At 56.6% G+C, this 21,633-nt stretch overlaps 3 protein-coding genes across 16 annotated transcripts in view; 2 read left to right on the top strand and 1 right to left on the bottom strand.

The window, feature by feature from the left end:
* AIFM3 (apoptosis inducing factor mitochondria associated 3) overlaps positions 1-4,960 on the top strand; it is a 35,079-nt gene extending 30,119 nt beyond the window's left edge. For 2 of the 4 annotated variants that reach the window (XM_030501862.1, XM_030501865.1), the window contains 4 exons: positions 80-155; positions 2,577-2,681; positions 3,202-3,222; positions 3,583-4,933. In XM_030501862.1, coding sequence (XP_030357722.1) covers positions 80-155; positions 2,577-2,681; positions 3,202-3,222; positions 3,583-3,622 — 242 coding nt within the window. In that variant the 3' untranslated portion in view covers positions 3,623-4,933. Of the gene's footprint in view, positions 1-79; positions 156-2,576; positions 2,682-3,201; positions 3,223-3,582 lie in introns of all 4 variants that reach the window. The other 2 variants (XR_003993797.1, XM_030501864.1) reach the window with 2 other exon arrangements.
* A 759-nt stretch (positions 4,961-5,719) lies between these two features.
* LOC115614515 (transmembrane protein 17B-like) lies at positions 5,720-7,352 on the top strand. Its single transcript, XM_030501494.1, has 4 exons — positions 5,720-5,837; positions 6,074-6,177; positions 6,510-6,623; positions 7,038-7,352. The coding sequence occupies exons 1-4, from the start codon at positions 5,720-5,722 to the stop codon at positions 7,350-7,352; spliced, it is 651 nt and encodes a 216-aa protein (XP_030357354.1).
* A 475-nt stretch (positions 7,353-7,827) lies between these two features.
* P2RX6 (purinergic receptor P2X 6) lies at positions 7,828-16,901 on the bottom strand. Of its 11 annotated transcripts, none has more exons than XR_003993801.1 (13): positions 16,701-16,901; positions 16,453-16,603; positions 16,223-16,294; positions 14,046-14,121; positions 13,406-13,499; positions 13,060-13,140; positions 11,749-11,890; positions 11,458-11,567; positions 10,822-11,022; positions 9,642-9,707; positions 8,962-9,039; positions 8,579-8,769; positions 7,828-8,267 (listed from the first exon to the last, which is right to left on the bottom strand). XR_003993801.1 is itself a non-coding variant. In XM_030501866.1 (12 exons), the coding sequence occupies exons 1-12, from the start codon at positions 16,835-16,837 to the stop codon at positions 8,229-8,231; spliced, it is 1,152 nt and encodes a 383-aa protein (XP_030357726.1). In that variant the 5' UTR covers positions 16,838-16,901; the 3' UTR covers positions 7,828-8,228. The 11 variants fall into 11 exon arrangements, 2 of the variants coding, with proteins under 2 accessions (XP_030357726.1, XP_030357727.1); XR_003993798.1 differs by having other exon boundaries at positions 10,917-11,022; XR_003993803.1 differs by having other exon boundaries at positions 10,822-11,010.
* Positions 16,902-21,633: the final 4,732 nt, after the last annotated feature.

Here is a 21,633-nt window from a genome sequence, read left to right as displayed (position 1 = left end):
TGAAACATCCTGTCTTAGGGACTAGAGCTGGATCCAGGGGAATTGTTGCTGAATCCACTGCTTCTTCTCTGCCTTCCAGGTCATGGGGAAGGATTTGATGATGTTGTCATTCAGGGAGATTTAGATGAACTGAAGTTTGTGGCATTTTATACCAAGTAAGTGTTTCCCTTCTCCACATTCCCACACAGACATTTGTCTAAGCTTGTTCTGTTAGGCTGGAAAGTATTTTTGTCAGAGCTTCTGCCTGAAGTTTTGTTCCTCTCTGGACACTGAGGCTGCAGAGCAGGAATAAAAGGGCCCAGAGAAACGATGTGCTAAGAGTGAAGCAAGTTAAACCGGTCTTTGGACCTAATGTCTCTGCCAGATGTAAGCAGTTTGTCTGTTCACGTAGTATCTGAGAGCAGGTAACGGTTTCTATTAATGTGTTGCTGGAAATTCCCATCAAAGTTTTCCTCCCCATCTCACCACTGTGTTAATGATTTGTGGCCAGGGCTGGGCTGGGAGCTGGTGTATCACTGCTCCTGTTATGGGTTGACAAATTAAGCTCAAAACCCCTCTTCTGACAAGCTGTGAAGGTCAGCAAGAGTTCAGGAGATTCTGTTACACGTGTGTGGAACCCAGCTCTCCCCCAGGCTGGGAGCCTGGCTGGGAATACTTGGCGGGCATGTGCTGACAGCCGGGATGTGCTGCCCCTGCTGTTCCTGAGGCGTGAGAGCCACGGCAAGACCATGCGCTGTGGATTTATCCCAAAATACCTGCTGCTCTTTATCCTTGCATTGCCTCTGTCCCATCCTGAACTGAAATCCCTGGCCACAGGGCCTCCTCATGCTTGGACACAGATGGGATTTCTTCAAGTGCTTTCTAATGTTGGATGGGGAGAGTGAAACCAGGGAAGTGAAGGTCTGCCGGGCCCAGTGATCAAACCACCTGCGGCAGCATCAGGCAGGGATCATCTTACCAGGGCTCACTGCCCCTCTGTCCTCTGCCTGGTGTCCCTCATGGCATCTCCTCTCTGCCCCCCTCTCTGAGAGCAGCCACTTGCCTCCATTGCCTGGCACTTGGATGTGTCCGTTGGGCTTGGAGAGACACAGGGCTCCTTTTATCAGGCCATGGCAGGAGCAGCCAGGTCCCCGGCACCCACCTTCCTTCTCCTGGTGCCTCAGATAGAAACCTGCCGCAGGGAACAGGGCTCCAGCATCTGCCGCCCTTTGCACGTGGTTCACTTCTGAGCTCCCCTTGGCCAAAACCTTCTAATAGGGTGGGTTTGTGCCTGCGCTGGGGAGAGCTGCTGCAGGGGGACATTCCCCTTCTCCAGCCACAGCCATGGGGCTGTCGCTCCTCATCCTCTCGGTGTTCTGAAGTTCATTTAAATCACACAACTGCCAAAGCAGCATTTTAAAATGCACTGTTTGTTCAGTGAGTGTGAGCTGGGGGGGGGGATAAAACCTGGGTTTGGCAGTTTTGCTGGAGGGGTTTGCGGCGCTGTGTGTACTGTGTCCTTGGGAAGCTACCCCACAGACATTGCACTGTCCCATCTCCTGTCCCCTGGCCTCGCTGGCAGTCCCCTGCATGCAGCAAATGCAGCATTACAGGGCCAGGCACCTACAACCTGCCCTGGCACACATTTCTTTCCAGCATTATAATCTACTTTGAAGCCTCGATTTCCCCTTTCCATACCAGAGCTTTCAGCCATTTATTCCAACCCTACTTAGAAAGGAAATGTCAGGTTGCTTTAATTAAGCATCTGTAGAGCCTGTTCAAAGGAGAGCCCTGCAGAAGGTGCGTAATCCTGCTCTGTGCAGCCTGGGGTGTCGTGCTGCCGGGGCAGACCCACCAGCGTGCAGGGAAGCTGCTCGGTGCTCTGATGTTCTGCCGCACAGGAGGGGCTCTGGAGGTGTCTTTTGGGTACCAGGATGGCATCCCCCCCTGAGAGCCAGAGGTGCCGGGGGAGCGCTGAACAGTGCACATCCCCACTGCTTTGCTCTGCTGCAATCCCAGTCCCTGCTTCTGTGAAAGCATTCCTTCCTCGTTTTCTCATTTGGTGACAGTCCTTCTGGTTGGTGCTAATGCTTTTTGAATAAGGACATTGCCCCAAACAGACCATCCCCTCGTGCTTCCTTCTGCTGCGCCCACCCGGTGGTTTGGACTCTCCTCCTCCTCGTGCACGCTGTCAGGGAAATCCTGACCACCCGCTTCTCAATACAGGGCAGTAGCACAGGGATCACCTCCCTGGCTGGCAGCAACCACTGGGCATCCTTGCTGATGTCCAGGGCTTCATCCACCTTCGCTGGTGTTTTCCCACAGGTTCCAGGGTGCCCCGAGCTGTCTCCATCCCCTGCACACCCTAGTGATGCTCACGATGCCAGCACATGTGAGATCATGGTGGGGCCAGCCTGCTGTGCAGCTCCAAGCCCTCTCCTGTCCCTTGTCCCACGCCACCAGCACAGGCCCTGTGGTGCTCACACCTTGGGATGGGTCCGGGGTGTTTCTCTGCTTCTCTCTGGCATGTTGCTTCCTGGGTGCTGGAGCTGCGCTCGTGCAGGGCTGCCCTAACCCCATGCTCTGCCCGGCCCTAGGAGCGACGAGGTGGTGGCCGTGGCCAGCATGAACTATGACCCGATCGTGTCCAAGGTGGCTGAGGTCCTGGCTGCTGGCAGGACCATCCGGAAGCGTGATGTGGAGTAAGTAGCGGTGCTGCGGGAACTGGCGGCGCCGGGCCAGGGGCCGAGGGGCCGGGGGTGCAGGGCAGGGCTGAGCACCCAAGGCAGGACCCCAGCCAGGGGTCTGGGCAGCTCTTCCCACCGCTGTAACCTTCTCACATCTCCTTTCCTGCCCCACTCGCTCTGTCCCCCCATCACTGCCCCCCCCCCAGCTGCCTCCAGCTCTCACATCCCACACATGGGGTTTGTCTTGAACACCAGGATCCAAATCCTTACACTGACCCTATGGGACTGGTGCTCAGTGCACCAGGCACCCCTGGGACCATGCTGAGGGTCCACCCAGCCACCAGTGACCGGGCAGCGTTGTGCCCAACACCCCCAGTGCATCGGGAAGTGGTTGCTGGCTGAGAGGGAGGGAGGTGGCATGTCACAGGCAGCCTGGCTGGCCCTTGCAGTGGGGCTCAGCGGGCCTGGAGGAGGCCGGATCACCTAAATCTGAATGTCTTCTCTCTCTGTCTCCTGCTGCTTTCACTCCTTTCAGGCTGTTTGTCCGTCATGGCAAGTACGTTCGATCTGGGGTCCCGGATGTGCTGGGTGTGGGGCTGGGGGTGTCTGGAGCTGGTGGGGATGGCTGCCACATCCCGTTTGCAGCTGCCTTTCGGCTGGGATGCTGCTGAATGCAGGAAGGGCTTGTTTTTTGTGAAAAAAAACACAAACACCACTGTTTGAGCTCTGAGCTGGAATTGAGGATCTGCTCATGAGGTTTTGGATAGTTGTAGTGACGTATGAGTGAGGGTGGAGGAAGGGGCACAGCCGATGGGAACCAGTGTCCAGCGCCGAGGGCAGTGCCTGGCACATCGGGAACAGTCTTGCACATGCTGGGAAGCATCTTACAGCACTGCTGGTTTGTTCTGTCTTTTAGAACTGGAGACATGTCCTGGCTAACAGGGAAGGGCTCCTAACGCCGCTGGTGGCTCTGCTCTCCTGGTGCTGCGCTCACCGTGGGGAGATGGGCTGGCAGCTCCACAGACTGGTGAGAACACCGCGGCCAAGTCACTTCCCTTTCGGACCTGGATGAGCCTGGCCCTGGTCACTGCACACTCATCACCCTTCTGCCCCACTGCCTCCCGGGCTGGGGCTCTGCTCCTGCAGTTCCCATGGGATGCTGGAAAAGCGGCCCCCAGAGGGAGCAGGATTTGGCGCTGGCGGTGGGCACGGGTGCTGCAGGTGCTGACAACAGGCTGGGGGTCCCCAGCACATCCCTTGCCCCCATAAGCAGCGTGAGTGCCTTTTGTTGCTCCCTGTGCTTTCAAGCATGTGGCCCCATCCCCAACTCCCTTTGCTCCCTCAGAGCTCTGATGTGCATCCCCACAGAGCCTGACATCCGCTCCCCCTCCGCACGGCTCAGCACTGCCATGGCTGTCCCCATGCCCACCCAGCTCAGGGAGCGTGAGGAGGGGCAGGGGATGGGGTCACACCGGGGGTCTCTGTACAGCCCGTGCTGGTGTCTCGCATTCCCCCTTCCTCAGGCTGGGCGCCCCATCCAGCTCCTGGCAGAGGTGGGTCCGTGCCCAGGCCAAGGGCTCTGGAGCTTATCGGGTCCAGCACCAGCAGCGCTCCCCATGCGGGTGCAGCCGAGGCACTGGAGCTGCTCCTGGCTCTCAGGGCGGCTCTTGGTCAGTGCCGGGTGGGTGCGGAACGGGGCAGGGTCTCCCTGCAAAGGTGTGACGGCCGCCCCCAGGCTGGGGCAGTGCTTCAGCCCTGGGGTGTCTGTCCTGAACAATGACTGAAGGGTCAGTGCTGCTGATATGTTCCTCAAGGAAAAGTAGCTGGAGGGGGATCCTCTGGCCTTCATCACTCCTTCTTCCTGCCCTCCTGCTGCCTCATGACGAGGCGGCATTTCTCATCTTGGCTTCCCATGTTGATGCTCTGCTGTCATGTTCTCTGCCCCTTACTGGAAGAAGAGCCTCATTTCCAGCGCAGGAGCGGACCTGGCCAGCCCACAGCCCTGTGCCAACCAGCCCAGCAGAGCCAGCGGGGTGAGAACCCCCTTGGAGAGCCCGCAGTGCTCTGCCCAGGTGTCTCCCCAGCAGTCAGTGTTTTACTGTAAGCCCAAAGCAAGATGATTTATATTTTTAATTGGATCCCCCCCTGTGGATTAAAGCAGTGCTATTCTTGGGATCTGGATTATCTCCAATTCCTTCCAAGGCCTTGAGTCATCTCTGCAAGTTGGCCGGTTGGTGCAGTCACTTCTGTGGAGGCTTCCCACTTGTGTCCAGGTCACCTGTATTTACTTCCAGACTTCCTGCTCTTTGCTGGGTAGAAGCGGCACCAGTCGTCTGTGCTTGGGCTCTTCTGGTTTCATTGCAAGGCTTTTCCCAGGCAGTGTGATCAGAGGGTTCAGCAGATGGGGACGTGCGTGCTCCAGCACTCGGCAACCAACAGGGCCTCTTTTTGAACTGTTACGTATCCACGGGATCCACAAAGCATCCTGCCCATGATCCAGCACATGTCCTAAGGAAAGCCATGGTGGTGACTGGGGTTTCTCATGTCATGGGGTGATGTTCCCAGGCCAGCTGAAACAGCTCCTCTGCAGAAAGGGGCAATGGGACTTGGCTACAAGACAGCTGGAGAGCAGCTTTGGACAAGGCCTGTAGGGACAGGACAAGGGGGAATGGCTTTAACCTGACAGAGGGAGATTGAGATGAGATTCTTTGAAGAGGCATTTCTGGCAAAAAGCATCATCCCGTCCTGGGGCAGATCATCCGTCAGGGAGTTCTGAGCAGTAACTGTAGGTACAACCTGGCTGGAGAGGGTGCAGCAGAGCAGACGCTGCCTGCAGGGACCACGGGCTGGGGACGTGGTGGTGGGTACCCACGGTGATGGAGGGGAGACTCTGTGTCCTTGTGGCTCCCCCGGGGGCTTGGTGTCCCGGGGGAATGCAGCGCTGGCCCTGGGAGCCCGTGGCCCCGCCCACGAGCCTGATCTGTCGTCCCATTAATCCGCTCCTGGCTAATCCCAGCTGAGCCATGCTGGGGCGAGCAGGGCTCGGAACTGCCATGGCTGTGCACACACCGCTGCCCCCCAACCTCCGCCGGGGCTTGGTGGCCTTCAGCGGCTCCCTCTTCATCGACAACAAGACACAGGACAGCGGCGCTGCCCAGAGGTGCAGCCCAGGTACGGAGCAGGGCTTGGCAGGGTTTTGTGTCGCTTCATCCCTGTGAGCCCACCCAGCACCTCACCAGAGCACCCGGGTGCTGCTGAGCAGGGTCCCTGCACCCACCCACCAATAAGTGCATTTGCTGTGAGCAGCTGCTCCCCACAGTTCCCCCAAGTGTGGCAGGGGCTCCCTTGGGGCGGTGAGGCCCTGGGGGTGCTGAGCAGCCCTGCCCACCCCTGCCTGCCCTGCCTAGCCCATGAGCTGCTGGCCAGCCTGCCCCTCCAGATGATGCTCTACTTCAATGTCTGCTACTTCCCGGTCTGGTGCCTGGCGGAGGGGATGATGCTGCAGCTGAAGGTACTGCCTCATGGGGCATGTGTGGGGTTGAGCCTGCTCCTGCCCAACCTGCCTGAGCCAAGCTGAGCAGGGGAGAGGGGACCCTCCTCAAGCTTAATGGGTCCCCCTCAAGACACAACGGTTCACCTCTGGCTTCCAGAAATGAGAACCACGACTGAACTCTAGGCAGGAAAGGTTAAAGTGGGAGGGCAAAATGGGCAGCAGCACGGGTCTGGGCATGGGAAACAGGGAGCTGGGCCTGGAGCACAGGGAATAGTGCACAGGGGATGGGACACTGGGCAAAGGATGCAGGTCTTGGGGCTGGCTGGGGTGAGGCTGTGCCCCTGTTCCAGTATCAGCTCCTGCCTGGGCACTACCAGTTCCTCTTGGTCGCCACCTTCCTCATCCTCTTGCTGGCCGAGGGCTCACGCCTCTACCTGGGCTACATGGGGAACCTGCAGGAGAAGGTAAGCACCATCTCTGCCCTGGCCTCAAGTCCCCTGTTCCTGGAGAGGGACGGTGCTGCTGTGGCTTTGCTGGATGTCTCTTCACTCACGACCTGAGTGCCCATCACAGCCTATTCCTCCTGGAGTCCTGCCTGGCGCTGTCCTGGGAGGGAACCACAGGGGCAGGCAGGACCTGGAGGCCGGGGACAAGGGACCCGCTCGCTCTCCTGCTGTACCCCTCCCAGTGTTGGGGGTGCAACAGGCCAGCACTGGGCTCGACAGTGTCTGAACACGCGCGGGCAATGGCCCATGATGTACCCAGTGTCCAAGGTGCCCACGCCAGCAGTGGTGGATGCAGGGAGCTCCTGGGGCAGAGAGGGTCCCGCCACCCCACTGACAGCCTCTGCACCCATGTCACCAGCTCTGCTCCTGCAGGTGCCCGAGCTGGCTGGGTTCCTCCTGCTCTCCTCCCTGATCCAGCTCCCGCTCCTGCTCTTCCTGCTGACGGACGGCCGCGTCCTGTGCCTGCCGCTGGAGCTGGCGGTGCACAGCCTGCTCCTGGCCTTCCTCCTGTCCGAGATCGCGGCTGCCTTCCTGGCGCTGCGGACCACGAGCAAGCAGCTGGCAGCACAGTTCTACCTGCAGCAGTGGGAGGAGGGCGGCCAGGGCCTGCCGGAGCAGGCAGCCGGACAAGGACCCTGCTGCAGGACCCCCCCAGCCCATGCTGTCTGCCCCAGCAGGGAGAATTAAACGGTGCTGACAGCCCTGCTGCACCTTCACAGCGTGTTTGTGAGCCAGGCAGCTCGAGGGTGTCCTAGAAAAGCCCGTGGCACAGACCCAGCCAGTCCCTGCCCACCACCAGGCCAACACTGCCCAGGGCAGGAAGGGTTCAGCACCCCCAAAGGGCTCTGGGTACCCTCAGGGCTGCGCTTGTCTTCCAGAGCATCAGCCCTGGCAGGGGCAGGAACCAGGAGCTGCTGCACCCTCCAGCAAGAAAGTCCCAGACAAGGGCCAGTGCCTTCAGCTCAGCTCCTCAACCCTGCCCAAGCACAGCAGAGGAGGGGTTTGGTAAGGGGGTGGGGATAGCCCTGCTGCTCCCTGCAGAGTTCCCAAGGGTGTGGGCCACCCATCCCAGCTGGAATCACAGATGGTGCTGTGAGGTACAAGAGGGGCACCACACACCCTTTTCAGCCAAGCCCAGCACCATAGAGAGAGCAGAGCTGCCTTCTGCTTTCCGAGCAGCTTTATTTCATTGGATCCCTGGTTTTCATGAGAACTCCAGGCCCACGGCCATGGGGAACAGGAAGAAGTGCAGTGCTTTAAGCCTCTCATGCCGAGCACGGGCCTGCTGCTTCCCAGCAAGCCCAAGTCCCTGCAGCAGCTCTGCTGTGTGGCTCCACTCCAGCCCCGGCTGGGAGCTGCACATGGGGTTCATGCTGCAGGAACCAAGAACTTCTGCTGATGCAAACGTGTCTCCAGGGCAGGCAGAACCTCAGCCCAGCAGTACACACACACTGGTGCAGGAGATCAGGGCCTCCTCCACCAGCACCGCAGCCATGCCCACATCACATCTACCCCAGGTTGCTCTGGAAGTGCAGGGTGCCTGGTGGAGCATTCCTGATGGCCCTAAGATGCAGCCTCGCTCTTACCTTTGGGGGGTTTTGCCTGCGAAATGAACAGAGGCATCTTAATTGTGCCAGAGAGAAAGGGAGAGCCCAGGCAGGCAGGTCCTGCTCTGCTCAGTCCCAGATCCGTTGTTTGATACCCCCCACTCGTGACTCGAGAATAGCTTTTTCCCCCAGTGGAATGGTGCAGCCCTGGGGCAGATCACCAGATCTGTCCTCAGAGGTTTCTAACACTTGGCCAGATAAAGCTGAAGCTGACCTGACCCAGGGCTGGCAGCTCTCCTGCTCTGCAGGGCCCCCCTCCAACCCACCCTCTCAGAGCCCCCAGTTCCGGGCAGTGCCTGAGCTCACCCCGGGAGAGCTGCCCTCGGCACATGGGGTTTGGCCAGACTCAGTTTGGAAGAGGGTGAACAATGTGGAGCTGGGCCAGGTTCTGTGGTAAGGTCCCCTCAGGAATCCTTGTTGTCTAACAGGAGTTGAGGTCGTGGTTCAGCTTTCCCTGCAGCCTGGGCACCGGTCTGGTCCCTCTCTTCCACTGCTGCCTGTTGGCAGTAAACTTGGAAGAGCTTAGTCTGTTGGGCTCGGCTCAGACCAGCCACCAAGAACCAAAGACTCAGAACTGCTCCATTGGAGTTTTCCCAGATCTTGTGAATCAAGTTTTAACCAAGGGGCAACTAAATCCAATTGCAAAACTTCCCTCCAACCTCATCTCTCCAAAGTGGTCCCATCCTTACCTCCTCAAACTTCTCCTTCCAATAGAAGTCAGCCTTTGCATCCAGGTAGAGCAGAACCAGGTCACAGACCACCGTGGCCTGGAGACAAGACAAGCAGCGTGGTCAGCAGCAGCACTTCCTGCAGGAACACCAGACCCCCGCTCCAGCTCCCACTAAGCCCTGCAAACCTGACCTGCCTCCAGCACAAGCCACCCAGGCAGGTCTCTGACCCAGCGTGCTCCCATGAGCTGCACACAGGAGGTTAGGTGAGATCACCTGGGCTGCAATGCATGAAAGCAGGGCCAGGGCCACATCGACTGCGATGAGACATGGCTATGATGGAAGGGAAGAGCCCCAGAAGTGCTCTACAAGGGGCTGCCCCACCTCGATGACCGCAACATCATGTCCGTGCGGGAGCAGGACACTGGCTCCCCTTAGTCAGGGCAGACACACAGAGGGGGTGCTCACTCCTGTGGGCTGAGACAGCTGGAACAGACCAGCCAGCAACACCCCTTCCCAGGGTCACACAAACACCCCCCTCCATGAGCTGTGCCCCTCACAGTGCTCAGGATCCAGGAAAAGGGGAGCTAACACCCTGATCTGGACATCAGGGAGCCGTGTGCCGGGGCAGGTGGGGTAACAACGGGGGAGAGGCAAATCCCAACCCACAGATCAGAGAAGAGTGTATAGGGAATACTCACAGCCCCAAAGAACGCAATGCCAGTGCCAAAGCTCACGGCAGCAGGAATTATGCTGAACTTCCCAGCCTGGTGAGAACAGTGGGTGGAGAACGGTGAGAGGTGTGGAACAAGCCCTGCTGGGCAGCACGCTTAAAGCCAGGGAGGTGCTGGAGGACACCAGGGTCACTTCTCCATGCCTAGCTGTACGAACCCGACTGCTGCCACCTCAGCACAAAACCCCTTTGGCTGTCAAAGAAGGGATTGAGGCAGGTCGTGCCTTGGTGGCAGCAGAGGTTCCTGTGACCCCCTACTCCTGCAGACACAGTGGAAGCCTCCCTCTTGCTGCAGGATGCCAGCAGCTGCCACCCACAGAACACCCCAGTGAACAGCAAACACGGCCCTGGTGTGATGTGTCCCCCCTGCTCCAATGAGTCTGGTATCTCAGAAGAGATTTCCAGGCTCCCGTCTCATTCCTGGCTATTCAATCCTGCTCCACACCTCCCGGACCTGATCTCACTACCCAGCAGTGGTGCACCCTGTCTTGCACATCTGCTTCACCCTCTTCAGGTGGAAAGGCCACTACTAAGCATGACAGACCAGCTGTGGACATTTCTCAGGTGGCAAGTCCTCTCAGCACAGGCCCCATCTTGCACAGCTGAGTACCGAGTTTGTCAGTGACGATGCACACTGTAGTGTCAGCCATCACCATGCCCAAGGGTTTTCTCCCCAAGCGTACAATTAATCAAGAAATCAGAGCAGCTTCCAGTATCTGAAGGGGCCTACAGGGATGCTGGAGAGGGACTCTTCATCAGGGACTATAACAATAGGACAAGGGGTGATGGGTTCAAACTGAAACAGGGCCATCCCTGGCAGTGTTCAAGGCCAGGCTGGATGGCGCTTGGAGCAACCTGCTCTAGTGAAGGTGTCCCTGCCTGTGGCAGTGGCTTGGAACTGGATGATCTTAAGGTCCTTTCCAACCCAAACCATTCTATGATTCTAAGAAGAGATTAATTGTCCAGGTTGATCTGCCCAGACAATTTCACCTTGCCTACAGGGCCCAGTGCTACTCAATAACCATGTCAGATGCTCAGTGGGGGAAGCCTTCCTGCTCAGGGCATTACCAAGAAGTTTCCCTTCAAATGGGAGAGACCATTATTTCCTGCTCTGCTTGGAAAGCTCTGGGAAGAGGTGAAGAGCTCACCAGGGTGAGAAGCCATGCCAGCAGGAAGCCATGGGAAGGCTGCAGGAGGGCAGGCAGGAGCGATGCAGGAGTAAGCCCGGTGGGGGCAGCAATACCTGCCCATGCACGGAGATGTCAAAGCGGATCCCATAGAGCTTCAGCAGGTTCCGGTAGAGCCGCCGCTGGGAGTCCCAGTAGTAGGAGGCAGTTCTGTGGGAGACACTGGACATGGGTCAAAGCCAGGGCAGCTCCCTGCAGGCAGCGATCCAGTGGGCTGGGACTGCTGGAGCTATGTGCCTGTGCACACCCTGCATCCTCCAGTGGGCTGGGACATGGGTGATGCTCCAGCTTGGCATCAGCAGCGGGGCATCAGCATCCACTCAGCACCCAGCCTGGGGTCACTGGGAGAACGCAGCTCCCAGCATGTCCAGTTTGGGGTCAGCACAGGCGTGAGCTGCCACACATACCTGCCCTCCCGCAGGAAATGCCTTCACCGCTCCAAACAGAGCAGGAACTACCACAGCACCCTGGGACTGTTATTGCATCCCACTGTCCTTGCTGCTCGTTTCAGAGCATCCATCAGGAAAACCAAGACCGCAAATGATCACCGTGTGCTCAACCTATGGGTCTGTGTGGCCACTGTCCCAGCATCCTCACCTGAAATTGTACCTCCTGTCCTGCAGGCTGAAGGAGTACTGTGGCTGGCACTGGGCCACGGGGCGATCCAGGTCACAGTCCCACTCAATGCGAACTCGGATGCACCCTCCCTGCAGAACACATTGTAGCAAAGATTTCATTGGGGATCAGAGATTTGACAAGTTCTTCACTGTTCCAACAGCCACAGACCACACATCCCCTTAACAATTCACGGGTCAGACCTGCCCCCTGCCCCTTGCCCGCATCCTTGGGGGATTTGGAGTCATCTTCCATATTAAAGAGAACAAGTACCAGCAGTGCAAGGTCTCCAAAGGTCTCTCCAGTTGCCTCCACCATGTCACGCACACGGAAGATGGGGCAGGAGGGGTTGAGGGATGGGTCGTATGTGCAGCTCTTGAAATAGGAGGGGTCATTGGTCTGCAAAGTATTGCACCTGAGAGAGGAGAGAGGGGGGAGCTGTCACGGGTGGAATGGGAGGTCGGGGAGTCCTGCTGCATGGCTGAAAGGAGATCCTCCTGCTGGAGTGGGACCACCAATGCTCCTGCTCCAGGGGGGGTATAGTCATTGCCTCTCCTAAAGCCTCAGCTGCAGAGAAGGTGGAGGGAAACCAGCTCAGAGGAATCACACATGGAGTTATCACCCTTCACACCCACCATAGTCCTTCCCCTCTGTGCTGGGTTCAGCTGTAAGTTATTTTTTTCCTTAGTAGCTGGTGCAGTGCTGTGTTTTGGCTTTAGTCTGAGAACAACGCTGATAGCAACAACTAAAAACATCGTGTGTTAAGTAATGCTTGCTTCTCCCCCCTGCTCCTGGAGGGATGGGAAGGAGAACAGAAAGAATATAAATCCCACAGGTTGAGATAAGAACAGTCCAGTAACTAAGGTATAACACAAAACCACTACTGCTACCATCAATAATAATAATGATAAGGGAAATAACAAGGGGAGAGAATATAAAACTAAAATGGGAAAAGGAAAAGAAAACAATAAACACAAGTGATGCACAAAACAATTGCTCAGCACCCGCTGACCAATACCCAGCCTGACCCGAGCAGCGATGTGGCCTTCTGGGTAACCCCCAGTTTCCATCCTGGGCATGACGTGCTGTGGGATGGAATACCCCTTTGGCTAGTTTGGGTCAGGTGTCCTGGCTCTGCTTACTCCTGGCTTCCTGTGCCCCTCCTCACTGGCAGAGCATGAGACTGAAAAGTCCTTGATCAGGGTAAGCATTAACTTAGCAACAACTAAAACCATTGGTGTGTTATCACCGTTGTTCTGCGACTAAAGTCGAAAACGCAGCACTGCACCAGCTACTGAGGAGAAAAACAAGTTACAGCTGAGCCCAGGACAGCTGAGCCCTTGGGAATGAGTGGCCTCTGTGTGCTCTGCACAGGCAGATGGACACCAGGCTTGCTCTCTGAGGACTCCCCATCCCATTGTTCTTACATCTGCCAACACAGGGGCCACTGAAGCGAGCAGTGTTCTCCCAACACGCCATCCTGAACCGTACCTGCCCAGGCCACCACCTGTGTGATGGCACAGGGCTCCCGGGACACCTCGGCAGGGCTGCGGGCACAGGGGGCTGTGGGGGTGTCCCACTTACCTGGAGAAGTTAAATTTGGTGAAGTGGACAGTATTTCTTATAAACAGAGTGAAATTCTCTGCCTCAGCCAGAAGAGGTTTCCTGGAAAACAACCACCAGTGAACTCAGATTGTGCACAGGGGCCATGGCACGTCCCCGCTCCCCTCACTCCACAGTCTCTGCCACAACCCCAGGACCGTGGCTACAACGGACAGTTGCAAGAATGCTCTTAACTGACTGGTAGATCAATGCCAAAGGTCTCCCTGGGCCTGGCTGCCCACTGGGCAAGTGTGATCAGGCTCCTGGTTGCACAGGGGGAAGGAACCAAAGCTCTCAACTCCTGCTGTCCCCTCAGCCTGTGCCTTACCTGGGCAGGGTGCTGTTCTCCACAGGACACCAGCCATAGATCTCACAGGTGGAATGCGTGGTGTTGAACATCACACATTTCCCAGTTTTTATCCCTAGAAAGGAGATGATGTATACAATTACTATTCCTTTTTGAAACATCATCTCCACAGCTCCCCTCCTGGGACAGTGCCCTGGCCACAGGCTCGTTCTGGCCTTCTCAAAACCTGAACCACAAAGACAACCCTGGGATCATCTTCAGCCCTTCACCCACCCAACACCTTCCCTGTGAAACCTTCCCTCGAGGCTGCTGTTGTACAAAGACAAGGTGCTGTTTGCTGCTGTGCCCCACGGCCAGGTTGTATTATGAAAGGAAAACCTGCCCATCACACAGCACACTGGTTTCAATTCCAGCAGCCGATGTCAGAAACAAAGCATTCAGCATTTGCTGTGACAGCACCTTGTCTCAGCTCGTGCAGCCAGGACAGGTCGCTGAGTGGTTGTGCCAAGAACAGATGGCTGCAGAGCACTTCCATGCACGGTCACAGAAAGCACTAAACTTGGGCAATATTTGTGGCACCTTTGTGGGCCTGTCTGTTACCAAACATAAGGAATTAAATGATTTTATGGTTGGGTTTTTTATTTAGCAAAATACCCAGTACCATTGCCATGAACCACTGGCTCTCCCATGGGACAGTCTGCATCTTCTGTGCACATCCCAGCAGGAACAGAGGGGCTCTGAGGGAGACAGAGAGAAGCGCTGTCACCGCCTAGCACCCGAGGCCACACGGTCACTCACCCACATCGCTGTGCTGCTGCTCCTGCTCCTCTGTGCACGTCCCAAACGCTTACAGAAGACATCTGCTATGTCCAGCACCCAGGCAGGCTCCAGGCAGCGAGGAGAGAGTCATCTCCAAGGGATGATCCTTCCCTCCTGTCTCCCTCCTCCACCCTGGAGGCAGAGGAAGCACCAGGAGCTAGCTCGGACCTTTCAGCTGGGACAGGGAACAAGCACAGTTGGGTTCAGAAAGGCCTTAATGGCAGAGCCCATTAAGCACCTTGTAAAGCACCAGCACAGTTCCCCTGGGAAGAGACCATACATACAGCAGGACACATGGAAAGCTTCACCCTCACTCTGCACCCACCTGAGTGCTGGAGGCACAAAAAGCTCCTATTCAAACACAGAGACGGAGGTAGGCAGGGGGAGTAACACCTTCCCCAGCTACTCCCAAGGCCATCTCAAGAATCACCAGCCCAACAAACCCACCTCCCCAGGCCCAAAGGCAGTGGGGAAGCCCCAGTTATGGAGTCAGAAGAAAGGGGGGGGCACCTGTCCGCCCCTCCCAGGGCAGCCTCAGCCCCTTGTTCCAGGTGTGAGACCCACTCAAATGAGCTCTGAAGCACCTTTGGGCTGGTTGGCAGGTCACTATCTTGGGATATGGGAATCATCATGGGATGCAGAAGAGCATTTTGGGATTACACAGGACATCGTGGGGATGGGACGTTTAGAAGAGGAAGAAAAGGCATGGAAAAGGCAGGAATCTAGGCAATCTAAGAAGGAACAGACATTGGAAAACAGAGGGATACAAGATGCAACAGACTGGTTGCATGTACAGAGCTGGCTGGTCACTACACTGGGATGTCCATGCGCTGCACCCAGCACAGTCTGTCCTGCCTGCAGACTGAACTCCATTTCTAACTACTTTCCCGGTTGAGGGGCTCTATCCTGTTGTGTGTATGGGAGTCTGAGTGCCAGCAGCTGGAACAGGACCATTGGTCATAGGGGCCCATGTACCTGGCAGCACTGCAGGCTGCCCAGGGGCAAGCCCACAGGACTACTGGAGGGACCAGGGAGTCCTGCCTGACTGCTGGCGAGGGCTGGATACCAGACTCATGCCCCTCGCCCCCACTGATGGCCCAGCCATAGGTTGCAACACCCCCTGCAATGCTATAAGGAGCACTTATGAGACCACTTTGTCTTCTTGATGCAAATCAGATGCCAAGGCTTCAGCCTCCAGAGGGACCCAGACAACAGATATATGCACATCAGGGTATCAGTCCCTTCCCATGTCCAGGTAACAAGACACATGGCAAGTGCCACCTGGCAGACAGACACTTGTCCATTAGGACAAACAGTGCTTGGCTCAGGCACAAGGTGCCAGCAGTGGCCTAGCTTAAGAGTCATCTGCTCCTGTCTGCCAAGCAGAGTGCAGCCTGGGAGAGTTCGGTGCAGGAGCTGGCCTCAATCCAGCCTTAAAGGGAAGATTTCTCCCAGAGAACATATACCATTAAGTGTTGGCTGACTGGGAAACCTCCTAGACCTTGTGCTCCATTCCTCCTAATAATAGAACACCGAGAAGGCGTGGACACCAGTCCTGCAGCAGAGTTATAAAGGAAACATGACAGAGGTATCCATGGCAGGTGTGTAAGAACATCAGGAAAAAGGCAGGACAGAGATAAGAGAATGGAGCAGCAAGTCAAGAAACCAAGAACATGTGTGAGGCTGAAGAAGGAACACAGGTAATGGAGATGTTAGCTGGGGGTGGCAGTGCTGGCGCCAGCTGCACTGCAGAGATGGAATAGCAATGGGATAACAGCCCATCCTCCCCAGAGCAGCCCTTGCCCAAAGGCAGCAGGAAGCCCGCAGCGGCCTCGCAGTGTCACCACCCCTCAGGAAGTCCAGAGCTGGTGAGCCCCCGCAGAGCACGTCCCTTGTCCTTCCACAAACGGTTCTGGTTGGACTGCGCGGGTACGTGTCCGTGTCCGTGCAGCTCTGACCGAGCAAGCGACCGAGCAGCAGCGCCGCCGGCCCCACAGCGCCCCAGCGCCGCGCACTCACCTCGGGGCAGGTGCCCTGCGCTTGCTCGGCCGTAGCGATGAAGTTGGTCACCAGGAAGAGCACGTTTCCTCCCTAGGAAGGAAGGAGGCGCCGTCAGCGGGGACTCGCATCTCACCCCGCTCAGCACCGGAGCAAGCGCCACAGGTTCTCCTTGCGGCGCTGTCATTCACAGCGTTAACGTCGCCGTTCTTTGCCAACGAGTTTTACCGCAGCTCCCGCCAGCCCCGTACCTGCGGGGGCCGGGCGTAGTCTGCCGCGTCCCACAGCCGCCGGCCCGCGCCCCGCACCTCGGCGGCCGCCGCCCCCTTCAGCTTGGTGACGACGACGGCGCGGGGGGCACGGTCGGTGTCCTGGTAGCCCTTCCGCACCAGCAGCACCCACCTGCGGGAGGCAGCGGGGCGAGGCGCGCTGAGGGGCGCCCCCGGACACCCCGCCCCGCCGTCTCCAGGAGGGCCGGGCCCCCCCTGAGCCGCCCTACCCGAGCAGGTAGCCCAGCACGCCGAGCTGGAGCAGGCGGTGCAGGAGCCCGACCCGCCGGTTCCGCGTCAGCGCGAACTTCGCCGTCTTGTAATCGAGCAGACCGATGCACGGCCCGCACGGAGAGCCGCCCGGCATGGCGGCGGCGCGGCCCCGCCGCACCAGCCCCTCCGCACCTCCCGCCGCGCCGCAGCCCCGCCCTTCCACTGGGGGCCCCGTCCCTCAGTACCGCCTACCGCGGCCAAGCCCCGCCCGCCCCGTCGCCATGGCAGCAGCGCGGCAGCCCTGGACTGAAGATGGCGGCGGTTGCGGCGCCAGGGCCTGGCCCCGCGTGAGGGACACCCGGGACAGGGCGCTGGGGCCAGCCGGGGCTGCCCCCGCCATCGCCCTGTGTTCACACAGAGCTGCGGTCCCTCACCAGAACCAGTGAAACATCCAGCCCGGGCACGGCAGATCTGTCGTTCCCACTAGCAAAAACGTTGTATCGCACAGAACCCCAGCCTGGTTTGGGGTGGAAGGGACCTTCAAGCTCCTTCAGGCCGCAGGCAGGGACACCTTCCGCTAGAGCAGGTTGCTCCAAGCCCCGTCCAACCTGGCCTTGAACACTGCCAGGGATGGTATCCACTGGAAGCCACAGCTTCACAAGTCCATGATCTGCTCCACTGTTGCCAAAGCCATTGCAGGAAACACCCAGCACTTTGAGAAACAGATTTGCACGTGGTGTGACATGAACACACCACTGACAATCTCCTGCCACTTGAATCAACCTCGGAGAAACACTCCACCATTCCTCTACTGCCCGAAAAGCAGCAGCAGCCTTGCTCCACTGGTCCCTGGATGGCATGTGTGATTTGCATTACACAAGAGGGAAAACGAATCACTAGAGTGGCCCCTTTCAGCCTCAGAGGCTGGGAAAACTGTTTCTTATTTTAATGAGAGATTTTTTCTTTTAGTAAAAATTGTACTGAGATTACAACAATTTCTGTATTGATTTATGAACCAGGAGTGAAATGAAACAATTCAAACTATTCCTTGTAGTAATTTTGACTCTAAAAAGGGAAAGAACTAGAAAAAGAGAAATAAAAACATCTGCAATATGCCCATAGAGAATGGATGATTTTACTTAGTTCCAAGGTTTCCATGATCCCAGCTCACAGGAGGCAGTTGGACAGGCAAGGGCACAAGGCAAACAGCAGACATGGAATTCACACTCCTTTGAACAGAGAAAGCTTCATGTGAGCTCTCAGAACTTAAAAACAGGAGCAAAAACACCTCCTACCCCCAAGGCTTTGGCCAAGGCAGCTGCCCCCGGCTATGGAAATGGTTCCAGCTGATTGTAAGTTCCTTTAATCCAATGTTTCCTGCTGTTGCTGTTCCAAGAATTTCACCAAAGAAAAAGCACATGAAGACAAACACTTTAAGAGACAAAAGATTAAGAGTTGAAAAGATTAAGCTTAAGAGTTAAAGGCAGCTCAGGTTAGTTCAGGTATTTCTCTGCAGGTGCCTGTATAACCTCTAGGCAGGTAATTAAAACCACAACAGATGATTTTCTTGTATAGCTCATTTACCATAACCACAAAGCAGAAGTTGCTGGACAATAAAGCACGTGTCCTGTGACCACAGGCTGCAAAGGCAGCAGAGAGGAGAGAAAATCCAATGACCCGATCACGAAGCCGGGCTCTGCTGCTCCCGCGCGGAGATCTGACCCCCCCGGCTCCTGCTCCCGCCTGGGCTGAGTCTGAAAGCTGACTCCAAGCAAACAGGTACCTTCCCACAGCCTTTCACCCTCCACACCCTGGCCTCCAGCCAGCTGGAGCCTGGTGTGTGCTGTTGGCACAGAAACCAGTCCTGCTCCCTTTAACCCTGCCCAGAGCTCCTGTCCATTGTGAAACCTGAACAGGTTTCCTCAGCACGTGTCCTGCGAGCTTCCAGTGATGCAGGAAAGAAAGGAGATTGTCAACCAGCGCAGCAGGAAGCCATCGCTGTGCGTGAAGATGACTAGAAAAGCTGTTTGACTGCAAAGGCAGCAGGAGGTGAGCAAACAGGGGTGGAGGGAAAAAGGAAAGCAGCCGTTTCAGCCTTCAAAAGTAAACAGATATTGAATATCTGTTCTCTGAGGGAGGCTAAATCGTATCAGGTGCTGCTTACGTGTAGTGATGTTCCCGTCTACGACATCCCTGTGAATAAAGAGCTTGCAGAGCTGTGTGATGCTGTGAAAATACTTTTCCCAAATCTTCTCCTCGGATATAGTGGAATCTCATGGAAGTTGAAGAGAAGTCAGTCGAGGACTGAGCTTTGGACTCAGCCCCAAGTGGTGGGGAACTGCAGAACGCAGTGGTTTAACACGAGTCTCTCTGGGGCTGCTCCCGTGGCACCTCTGTGGAACACGAAGCCCATGGCACCAGGATGAGCAGGGCAGTGCTGGGGCAGCATCTGTGCAGATACTGGCAACTCCATCACTGCCAACACTTGGAAGATTTCCTGTCTTTTCACTTTAAGATTTCTGCTACATCCAGCTCTGAGTCCCTGCCAGCACATGCAGGGCCAAGGGCTCCTTTTGAATCACCATCTCTGTGTGTAGGGGCATTCCTGGTGGAACATCATGCACTGCTGGTGCTTGGAGCCACAGCCTGCTGCAGTGGGGTCTGTGCAGCCCAGGAATGCTCTGATGATGTAGGCAGCAAAGTCGTACCCAGAGATGTGCTGTTAACAAGTGCTTCCTGCCTTAGGCTTGTTCTCCTGCTCCATAGTGGGATTGCCTTTGCTGAATTGGCTGCACATCCGCTGCTGACTCATGTTCAGCTGCTTCCTAGCAGAGTTCCTCAGCAGCCTTACATGGAGCCCCTGCTCTGCAAAGGAGAGCCCCTGTCCTAGGTCATGGCTCTGGATGTCTGACTTCACACCAGGGAAGCTGCATGTGGTGTTAGTGCTCAGCAGAAGATGAGGTTTAGCCTCTTTGTTTGAAAGCAACTCTATGCAGTTCTGATTTACCACATGGAGCATCCTAGAAATGTGCGAATTATGGACAGTTATGGATAGGTAAAAACATTTAGTCACCATTTATTGCTCCTATTCTGTCCTTTGCCCCAACCCCTTCCTGTGCTCTACAGAGAAAAAATGCAAAGTAAAATCATATTAAAACTGGGATATCTATGGTGAATGTTCCGTGGTCCTGTGGTTTGATGAGAGCAGGAGGTGGCTGTGGAACACTGAGGACTTGCCTGCTCCGGCTGCAGGCAGGATGGTGCAGGCAGGATGGTGCAGGCAGCATGGTGCAGGGGTTTCTGATATCACAGCTAATTAGGGATCTGGTTTGGTGGGTTCCTTACTTTTGTGCTCAAACATGGAATTAGCAGGGCAAAAACTTACTGCTAGCTACGAGTTCTTTGTACGGCATTGTAGAGGAAGGTCCTGCTTACAGCTGTAAACGTGTTGGGGTCTGTACACTAGGTGGGATTTGAAACTATTCACAGACCAACAGCACTGAGGATTGTCAACCAGCAGGTTTATACATGGGTTAGAGAATGAAAGCTGTGGCTGTCCCATCCCTGGCAGTGTTTGTCAAGGCCAGGTTGGACGGGCTTGGAGCAACCTGCTCTAGTGGAAGGTGTCCCTGCCCATGGCAGGGAGTTGGAGCTGGAGGAGCTTTAAGGTCCCTTCAGCCCAACCAATTCTGTGATTCTATGTCTGCACATAGAAGAGCTGTGGCCCCAAACCAGGGGCTGCTGAGACACAGGCTGCTGGAACATGAGCACAAGTGGTCCTGCAATGCTTTGGGAACCCTGTGCTCAGCGAGGCTGGTGTGAACACCAGTGCTTCGTGGAAGGATGAAGGGACAGCAGGACACAGGGTTCCTGCCATCTGGCAATGCCCTGCCATTCTCTGGCTGGTGGAAGAAGCAGACGCTGCTGCTGGTGCCTGGGGATGCAGCACGGGGTTACCTCATCCTCTGGCCGTACGTGCAGGAGGAGGAGGGGAGCGTGGCAGGGATAATGAGAGGATTACTTACAGCCAGCCTCCCAGCAGCCCTGCAGTCCCTGTGCTGCTTCCAGAGCTGGGGGAGCATCATTTAGAAACACAAGGCTGGGAAGCGGACACTGAGCTGCTTTCTCCTGGGCACAGCCCACTCCTGCAGAGCTTGGGACTCCCCTTTTCCTCCCTCGAGCATGGATAGGGCTTGAGCCTGTAAGTGGGTCAGTGCCTGCTTAGTCCAGTGTAACGCCTGTGATTAAACTGCCTCTGAAACAGTGTTGGGAGGCACCTGCAATAAGGTCTCCCCTTAAGGAGTCTTCTCCAGGCTGAACCAGCCCAGCTCCCCCAGCCTGGCTCCAGAGCAGAGCTGCTCCAGCCCTCTGATTGTTCCTGTGTTCCTCCTCTCGACCCTCTCCAACAGGTCCATGTCTTTCCTGTCAAGCAAAGGACTCAGCTCAGTCCCCTTGGGCCATCTCTGGAGCTGGGCTGGGTACCCCGGTCTCCCTCAGCTGCACCTTGGGGCCGGGGGAGGTGGGACTCAGGCTGATGCAGTCTCTACCATGCAAATGATGGTGGGCAGCATCCCTACGTCAATTTTGTCTCTACTACAAATCCCCTGTTTATCCCCCCTCTGCATTTGTGTTTCTTCTCCTCCCAGTGCAGGCAAACCAGCTCCTCCCCCAGCGCTCCCATTCCAGCAGCCTCACTGGTGAGGTGAGGGGATTATCAGCCTCTTATCCCAGCACAGCAGCATGTGTGCTGGAGCTGCCTCTGCCCCACGGCCCCTAAAGCCCTTCCAGGCTCCCAGAGCCTGGCACCAGTCATCACACCACTGGCCTACATACTCCGCTGATGCATCTCGATTAGACGGGTTTCCACCAGCCCAGCCAGGCTGATCAGCCCATTTCTGGGAGTCCCAGAAAAGAATCTATTTGTTTATTTAAAGCTACTTTGGAGGAAGA

The sequence above is a fragment of the Strigops habroptila genome, chromosome 11 (assembly GCF_004027225.2).
Source record: "Strigops habroptila isolate Jane chromosome 11, bStrHab1.2.pri, whole genome shotgun sequence".
In the NCBI taxonomy this organism is placed as follows: Eukaryota; Metazoa; Chordata; class Aves; order Psittaciformes; family Psittacidae; genus Strigops; species Strigops habroptila.
Note: the sequence above shows the minus strand (reverse complement) of the source record. Positions and strands in the feature narration are given on the sequence as shown.